This window comes from Anarrhichthys ocellatus, unplaced genomic scaffold (assembly GCF_004355925.1).
Source record: "Anarrhichthys ocellatus isolate YVR2014 unplaced genomic scaffold, GSC_Weel_1.0 scaffold17, whole genome shotgun sequence".
NCBI lineage: Eukaryota > Metazoa > Chordata > Actinopteri > Perciformes > Anarhichadidae > Anarrhichthys > Anarrhichthys ocellatus.
The window spans coordinates 3,606,153-3,615,767 of record NW_022280047.1 but is presented as its reverse complement, the minus strand read 5'-3'; the positions used below and the strand labels follow the sequence as shown (position 1 = coordinate 3,615,767).

The 9,615-nt window shown below is 43.1% G+C and overlaps 1 protein-coding gene across 2 annotated transcripts in view; it reads left to right on the top strand.

The window, feature by feature from the left end:
* The window catches only part of ipo11 (importin 11), a 109,927-nt gene that overhangs the window by 56,249 nt on the left and 44,063 nt on the right, over nt 1–9,615 (top strand). For both annotated transcript variants that reach the window (XM_031856641.1, XM_031856640.1), the window contains exons 21-22: nt 2,807–2,922; nt 4,355–4,431. In XM_031856641.1, coding sequence (XP_031712501.1) covers nt 2,807–2,922; nt 4,355–4,431 — 193 coding nt within the window. The remainder of the gene's footprint in view (nt 1–2,806; nt 2,923–4,354; nt 4,432–9,615) is intronic.

The following is a 9,615-nucleotide window of genomic DNA, read 5'->3' as shown; positions in this document are numbered from 1 at the left end:
TGTGTGTGTGTGTGTGTGTGTGTGTGTGTGTGTGTGTGTGTGTGTGTTTTAAGCTATCCACCTGTGCCACCCGTTGGCACAACAAACCTCCGTAAATGTCAACTACCTAAATTTAAATGCCGTTAAGCTAGAAACACCAAACATTGTTGATTAGAAGGGAAATGAAAAACTAATTGGAGAATGTATCATCTGTGAAAGGCTTTCCTAGACTAGACAGCACTGTTGAGCAGCTCAGATCTAGATGTTTGTCTTTTCATAGCGTTGATGTCAGATAGAAATGTACTGCTTGAATCAGCTGCCTTAACAAACTCACCACTCGCATTGTTTTTGTTCCACAACAGACATTTGGTTGGCCCATTAACAAAACTATAGAAATAAGCCAAACAGCAGCAAAACGCTATTGCAGGGAATACAGCTGAGGTTCAACTTAAAGCATGGCTCTGTGGGTTACAAATCTCCTTCAATTTCAAGTGTGTTATGTTTATTGTTCATAGAGAGTGGACTTGATGACAGGTGGTACTGTTCTGTGGATCCCGCACTAAGTGTGCTTTTACTTGTCTGGCCACATTTTGCTGAGGCTGGCTTCCAAAATGTCTGCTGGGGAGACCTGGGTCAGGCGCATTTGTGACAACAATTTCAATATATTTATTTTCACCTGCCAGAAAATTGTGACTTGACTGGATAAGGCCACCTGGGGAGACGCTCTGTCTGGCTTTCATCCTTTGTTATTCTCACACTCAGTTGCTCACAGTGTATATATTTGTGAGCCACAGATAAACACGTATTTCTTTGCTATTTAGCAGTGTTAAGCGTCAGGTGCAATGTAAAGATTCTGTTGTGTCCGTGGGGCAACTTGTATAATACTTTATTTGCAATTATTTTGCTACAATATCAATCAGTTCTATCGCTGAAGCTAAGAGAAAGTAGCCGGAGACAGAAGCTCCGTTCCCCCAGAGCATCGGAGCAGCCTGTCTCAGCCGGCAGAAAGATTTGGACCTCAGTGTGACTGCCGCTACATTACTTCACAGTGGGAGATGAAACGCTCCGTGATGAGAGGCGCACTCCCTTTGAAAGACTAACACGAGTACACATCTGGCAAACCGTGGGAGGCTGAAGGTCCACAGCCGAAGGGGCTTGGATTAGCAAATCGTGGAACCACATACCGATGTAGATTTTTAATATAATGCTGACGTTGGGGGGGGGGAAAAAAAAAAAAAAAAAAAGTCTGGTTGAAGTTCTAATGTTCCAACTTGGTTCAAATTAAGACGCACTGTTTGTTACATAAAACTCATAAAACAACTGGTATACTGTAAGCTGTGGATGCACATTTGATCTTTTTGTTAATTTGCGTTAATCAGTCATAAAATCTTTAATTGTGAAGGTGAATTCTATTATAGTGTCGTATAGAAATGCAACTAACAACATTTGTCGAGGTGAGGGTAAAGTAATTTATTTTGCCTTTAATCAGTTATCACAGTATGTTGAGTATACTGAATGTAGCCAAATGGATAAAGTCTGCTAATAATAATGAAAATATTACAGCAAAAATAGAAAGATGTGTACTGTTCAACTGTTTCATACTTTCCCCACTGATAGAAATGAGGAGTGAAACAGGAGAATTTGAATGCTGCGCATACATTTCATCCAGCACACAAAATACTGGATGACCAGATATTATTCCACAGAGAGAGTCTTCTAACAATCAATCGGGACTGAGTGTATGTAGTGTGCTGTATAGTAAAGTGTGATGGAGAGGAAATAGACAGGTTGTATTCTGGCTTTCAGCTTCAATGTGCTTTAAGAGACCAATGTAATTAAATCTATCCACTGTGTTTGATGTAATCTGCTTTCAAAATGATTTGAGTTTTTAACTGTGTTCCCAGCGGCGCTGTCTCTGGCCGTTCTACGTCAGTAAAGAGCAACGTGACACAGTAGAGATCAGGATGACCGTCGCCCATCGTTATCTGATATTATAGCCACATGCTTACGTCCAGTACATGTGAAACAAATGGGCCTGTGCGTTTCCACTTTGTTAGAAATTCTTCCCAAAGGAACATTACGTCATCTCTTACTCACCCCAGTGCAATCTGAAATGTCATTAAAATGTGCATGACCCATAGAAATATAATGAGGGCAGAACAGACGTTTCCCTCACCAACAGAGCAGGAAGGTCAGAGACTCGTATGTGTAGCGTTGCCACCCAAAGAGCTGTGAGCTCACACTGTTTCTATGCTCCATGCATAGTGACGAGCGACAGTTTTTTTTGATGACCACAGCAAACGGTTAAACGTCTGTCCTCCTCTCGTTCTATTTTTATGGTATGACCATCATATGGACATTGATCTAGATCGTGCAGTTGCACCTGAGCCTTTCATCAAACTATTGAATGGTGCTTTAAAAGAGCGATAAAATGTACATAAAAATTCCCTCAACAGATTTTGCACCTTAAGGCGTGAATATAGCAATGAAACATAGGAACAAAAAGCCACTACTTCTGATACCTTGTTATTGAAAGTGGGAACAGTTGCTCACGCCTTGCAGCGTACTTGCTGCGAGACATGCATCTGACATATTGTAAGAACAAGGTATGCTCTCCCGCAGGTAGTGCAGCATGGGGACAGGGTGCTCTCTCTGTCAAGATGAGCCAGAGCATTTGAATGTCGGGGAACACCCATTACGCCAAAGCACATAAAGTGCAGTTCTTGAAGCCCTCCACTCTGCTTTTTTTTTCTTTTTCTTTTTTTTCGGGTTTCCCTAATTTGGCATTGACTCTTTTTTTTTTTTTTGCGTCTGGTTGTTCTCACAGGGCCTGGGGGCAGAGTGTAAGAACCTGTACCCGTTCCTTCTTCCTGTCATCCAGCTAAGCACCGATGTTTCCCAGCCGCCGCATGTGTATTTGCTGGAGGATGGACTGGAGCTCTGGTAAGGACTTGCACGTTGCATATGCTCTACACATTTATAAATTATAGAACGGAACTCACCGATGCAGACTTTTTTACGAGGAACTTGGTGATGTCATTAACTCCCTCGCATGTCAGACCACACTCGCGCACACACGACATCCATACTATGACTATAGCTGTCTTTCTCTCTCTGTGTCTCTCTGTCTCTGTCAACCTCTCCAGGTGCACGATGAAGCGGTTGATAATTCATGCGCCTCTCGATGCCTTTATGTTATTGTTTTGGTCAACATTAAGATATCTCAAGAAGCTGCTGCTTACGCTCACTTTTGCAAATGCGTTACAACCGCAAAAGGTTTGGTTCAGCAGAGGAGAATTTGCCGGGTTGCCCATCATCCCTGCTTAATGTGTTTTTTCTCCATCTGTGGCGTGCTGCAGTGTTCAGCATGCTGTGTGCACTTGTAGTACAAAGCCACAGTCTTATGTCTCTGTCCCGCCTTTTATTCTGCCTGATTAACAATCATGCCCTATTCCTTTGCTGTGTTCACAAAGTCAATGTCCTTTTCCTTTATCTTTTATCAGCTGATTTCTCTCTCTCTCTCTCTCTCTCTCTCTCTCTCTCTCTCTCTCTCTCTGTGGCCCTCTCAGTATCTGATATCGGATCTTGTGTTTTTTCCCCTATTAGTCTGTGAAGCATGCATTCAATCAGTCATGCATGGCTCTGCTTTTTGAGTAGTTGTAGGTGAAATCCATCAACCTTTATTTTGGGTTTTTGATCATTGAGTGTTTCCTATATGTATTACGTATAACATCTCAGTAAGGTTGTTCAGTTTAGAGACACACACGTACACTTAGTAGCAGTGAGCACGTCAGTAGATCCTATTGAATAAATTACTTTGACAATCTGCTGCTGTAGAGAACTGATTAGTTATCTTGTTCATAAAATGTTTTCTTTTTTTTTTTAAACCCAACCCATTATAAGTTACAAGAGCCCATATGATTATATAAAATGGGACTTTTTCTTTTTGTTTGAGAACTGAATGTGTGAAACTGTCGACTTTGTGTCAGTATGCTCTCTGATTAATTAACCAATCATCCCATTTGTTTCTTTTATCAGATTTTGCATTACACTGAGCCAAAGCACTAACATTGCCTTCCTCTGCCTCCTTCTTTTCCCTTTTACACCCACTTCACCACGTATTATCTCTCTCCGCCTCTGTGATGCCCATGTTCTCTTCTTCTTTCTGCCTCTGTAATTTGTCCTGTTGTACCTCTCTGCCCATTTTCTGTTGCCGCCTCTAATCTATATCTTCTGTTCTGCTTTCTCCCAACTTTCCCCACTTTCTGTTTTATTCTCTCCTTTGCCCTCTCTCTGTCTCTCACTTCTAATTCTTTATTTTTTTTTACTTTAACTTCCACCTGCTCTTCTCTCTTCCCTCCCTCTCGTCATGCAGGTTGGTGACTTTGGAGAACAGCCCCGCCATCACCCCGGAGCTGCTCAGAATTTACCAGAACATGTCAGCTTTGCTGGGTGAGCTCACATGAGATTTCTTGCTGTGTGCGCATGTGTATGTGTGTTTCTACTTGAGTGTGTGATGTGCATGCAAATGAGTTTGGATTTTTTTTTTCACACACTTTATGGAGTTTTACATTAACATATAAATTGAATTAGTGGTCGGAACGAGGAGAGGTATCACAATAGCACGGTAGAATTGTGCTTCTATGATGCATTTTGCATTTGCAGTTTGATGAGCATACGGTCAAATTCTGGCTTCCTGTAACGGGATATGCGTTTGATTCTGTGTGTGGTTCAGAAGAGAGACACAGAAAACATTTCACCACAAAACAGCGAGAGGGGGAAGAAGCTGGGCAATCTGAAAGAACTTACCTGCGTTATGTGATCAAATACTTTTAAATCACGGAGAGGCCGAGAGAACGAGGACAGAAAAGTTGATGCAGTCCACGGACATGGACTTAACTCTCATCATTTTATCACTTCTGGGTAGTGTAGCATTCAAAGATCACAGTTGTGGCATTGCGGTACCCTCAAGGCAGCAGTGCCACAGCTCTGGGTCTGAAGGCAGCTGTGAGTGGTGGCATATTGAATGGAACTGGCTGGATGATTTATCGCAGGCCGGGAGCATTGGGACACCTCACTTACTGTAGCGTGCGTGCGTGCGTGCGTGCGTGCGTGCGTGCGTGCGTGCGTGCGTGCGTGCGTGCGAGATGAGGAACAGTATTGATTTGGGGCTCCTGCACATAACGAGAGAGTCGGACTAATATGAACACTAGTGTAGCCCGGCTTACTGGAGCATTTCATGTCGTGTGGATCGGGAATCCATGAGACACAGAAGAGCAAAGGGACTCAGAAAGGCCGTTCCAGATGAACGAATCGAGGACAGGAGATTTGTGAAATGTAACAAGCAGGTGGTGGATGAAAAGTCATGATGCAGGAAGTGAGGGCAGGAAAATTAATGACAAAGTGACTTTCTGTAGTAAAGGTTACACACGGTGGAGGGCTCTGAGGAGCTTCAGACATGGATGGATAGAAAGATGAGAGAGGCCCTTTTACTTCCATCTGGTGCTGAACAGAAAAGGTAAACAAAGGCTACGAAAAGTAAAGGAGACAGTTTTTTTTAATTTATTTTTTTAACAAAGCAGCACAACTAATAAGGTTTACTTTGAGACCATTCACAGGCAATTACACACAGACGAGCCTTTAGTGCCCTTCTTTGCTCCTCTTCCAATGAAGAAATACTCCCCAGTTCAGATCTAACCGATGCCTTCGCAGCATCTACGCTAATCTCCTCCGGAGCAGCCATTGTTTTTGAACAAACAGTCGCTTCTCTGTGTCGTCTCCGTCATCTCGCACACACCCATCAGTCTGTAGCCACCAGCAGCTCCTCGCATGACGCCGACTGGTCCGTGCTCTGAATTACCGAACACAAACGCATCACTGTATCTTAGTGGGTAGAACTTGTCGTCACTGAAATGACCGAAGCTGGTCCACATTAAAGGTCAGTCCACTTTAGGTGGGCCTGGGTCGAAGTTGTTGCTAACTTTGGGGCTAACCCGCTTCGCTGTATTCAGCGGGTCGCAAGGAAGGCACAAGAACATGGCTTGGGTCTGGAGGAGTTTATTCAGCTTTAACTAGCCTAAACTATACCCAGACTGCACTGCTTTGTTCACAGCACGTGGCAACCGCTCGTTCAGGAAAGTGAAGCCAATGCAGAAGTGCTTTAAACATTGCATTCTTCCTAATGCCAGCAGGGCGCGACTCGTCTGGTTGCATAAAGAAGGCAGATTGTATAGAAGTCTCTGAGAAAACGACCCTACTTGATTTGTTACCTTTATTATACACGTTATAAGCATGAGTACCTCAATATAAACACAGCCTGACGTGTTAGGACCTTGTGCCAATGTCCACCGTGGTCTAGATTACCTGATGGAAATAGTGACCCGATTTTGCCTACTATTATCATCACCACCCGTGTTTACTATGGAGACGGGCAATTCTCTCCTTTTTTCAACATTTGGTTCAGTGGAAATGCTTTTCTCCAGCTGTGACGGACGCATTAAAGCAAAGCAAAGGAAAAAGCTTTCACATCTCTCCAGGTACAAGCTAACAGCATTTCATTAGTAAAGTAAAAAAAAAAACACAAAATGACAGTCAAAAGTATTTTGTCCCTTTTCCCAGCATTTTGCTTTTTTTTTTAATGAGTCCGATTTGTACATTCATGACGGAAACATGAACTCCATTTAAGCAGTTTTCACCGCAGTATCTTCCAGTTTTAAATGTTGTCCTGGGTCTACAAACGGTTTAGATCCTTATGAGACATTAAGATCCTTAATGTATTTTAATCCGTCCACATTTTTGTGGTCTGAACTGACATGTTTGTCATCTCCATTTTCCCCTCTTTAGTAACCCCTGTAACAAGTGGACTTGAATGAACCCAAATCCTGGTTCTCATCCCAAAATAAACTCTGAAGGAGTGTGGTGACATGCTGTTCTTCCACTTTATTAATAGCTCCTTTATCGTCTTCTTATCCGTTATTACTGTTATTTTCCCTGAACAGTTGATGTTTTCACCTATGTAGCGTTGCAGCTGCACTTCGGCCTCTCTTGACCAGTCGTTCGCTCTCCCTGTGTCTCCGTCTCTTCTGTTAAATGTGAAAACGTAACATTAGCGTGTTTAAAGCGCGTTAATCACACTGAATGTAAATACGGTTGTCAATGGAAGTATTAAATAGATCAATTCAAAGCTTCTGTGATGAAAGGTACAGTCACAGGTCAGAACAGTTTCAAAATCCGTGTCATTTTAACACTGAACACGAAAAAGAGTGGAGGATCATTTTACATTCAACAATCATGCATTCATTTACATATACTGATGAAAAATCTCACACAGGAAATTTTGGCTTTTTCGTAAAACTGGCCGGTCATCATTTTTGGCTGCTTTTCAGCGGGACATTCGGCGGTTCATTTATTTGGTCCGTGGAGGGATGGGGGGGCCATTGAGAGAGTCTGGCTCGGCTTGGTCTCGCAGCTTGCCAGGTGTGTGGCCTGGCCCACCCGATAAAGAGCCCCGCTCCGTCACTGCTAAAATGGAGCAGCAAATTCCCTAATTAGAATGTCAAGAGTCTTGCCTTTGCTAAATTGTTCGACTAGCACCGCGTCCTGTATCTCTGCCACCACGCTCTGAACCAGGACATATTTCAGCTGTGCCTGCTGCACCGACTACTGACAATGGATGGTAAGCAAGGTCGTTTTTTTTTTTTCCCCCCCCCATGTTGGCATTACACTGATTAGCGCGAGCGCCGAGCAAGTGAGGGAGCTGGAGTATTCATTCATGTCCCTGCCTTTTAATAACGCTTGTTAAGAAACTCAACACGACTTGCTGTTTCACGGTGAAAGCTGTCCTGGGAAAGGACGGCGTAATGGCTCCTGAGCTGCTAGAGACAGACTGAGGAAATGTTGAGTTTCCTTTTTAAAAGCGAAGCGCAGCAACAAACATGAGGGCTTCTTAGCGAAAGTATTCTTCTAAAACATCGGGTGGTCAAGAATAAAGGTCTGTCTCTATTAATAGCATTCAGTCTTCTTTATCACGAGATTAATGGTTTAGTCTATGCAAATGTAGAAAATGGTGAAAAATAGCGTTCACAATTCACAGAAATCAACTATGATGCCTACAAACAGCTTATTTTGTCCGACCAACGATGATAACCAACTTTACAATGAAGTTAAAAAAAAAACTGAAAAAAATTAAACCTAATTTTCAATCAATCGTGTCCGTACTTTCTACAGTTTAAGGTAGAAATTTGAATAAATGAGACAACTTCAGCCTGACCTTGCTGAAGTGGCTTTAAAGTAATACAGCAAAACATTGCTTCATGATCATCCCATCAGTTAGCAATTACTGGTGTCAGGCCATCCCCACGAAGATCAATGCTACTGTATTGAGCGCTTTCAGCCTCATTTTCTGCCTGTGAAAGAATGAGTCTTGCAGTTAACTGGCCAGCCGAAGTGCTCCATGGATCAACCTGGACACCCCCGTCAGAGCGCCGCCTTTTCATTACAGGCCTCTCAACTGGAAGTAATGACTGATTACAGCTCTCGCAGACGGTGAATATGTTTGGCGACACTTACTGCCGGGACGGAAGAAATTTGAATAACAATTGTTACGGTTGATTATGTATATGTAGCAGTTTATTTAGTGTAATTCTGTGCATTCATCCTTTCTTAAAGTTTGATATTATGCTCTGTTCATCTTCTTTGTGTGTTTCAGTGCTGTGAGGATTCTGCTTCCTCATCACTGCTGCCATCTCATACATGGGCGTCTCCATATAAAGTCGACTTTTGCCACTTCATTGAATCCCTCGCCGAGCTTTTATCGCTCCTCTCATGCATGATCACTCGTCTGTGACTTTGCAAAGACTCAGTCACTCGAGCACCAATGGGAGCTGGCGTCTCATTGGCCATGTTGTTGTTTTTGGGAGTGAGTCCTTTGTGTACAGTAAAGCAGTGGTGTCTGGTGAGCTGCTGGAGTAATTGTTTTACCCCTGGGAGTCTGTAAGGAGTTATGCTCGAATGCGGTAGCTATGCAGAAACTTATTATCAGCAGCACTCTATTACAAAACATGTTTGACTTCCCTCCAGAGGTCCTCGTTAAGTTTTCAATGAAAAAGAAATGAGCAATAAAAAGGAGAATAGTCCGTTTCCCTTTTAGATTCATGCATTTAAACCTCCAACATCGGGCTTTACTCGGCTCAAACCCTTTACATCTGGCCTGCCTGAATGTTCCCGATGAACACATCCGAGTGTCCTTGTAGTGCATCGGTAAAGATTTTGTCACAACTTCTCTGGTGTCTGTTAACTTTCCTCACGAAGCAAACATTGCCATCCCCGTCACACACTATGAAGCAAAGAATTGGGTTGGGAGATGACCAACATTTTAAGCAGTGTCCCCACCAACGATTAGAGGCACTTCAGAGGCCGTTGTCACAGTCAGATGTGAGGCTCATTTTCCTGTTAATGTTGATAACCGGAGCGGATTGTGCAACACATGCCCAGGGCTATGAAGGATGTACTGACTAGAGCTTAATCAGTGCTTTAGCAGCTGTTTTTGTGACTATTTGATTAAAGCGGATGATGGTGTGTGTGTGTGTGTGTGTGTGTGTGTGTGTGTGTGTGTGTGTGTGTGTGTGTGTGTGTGTG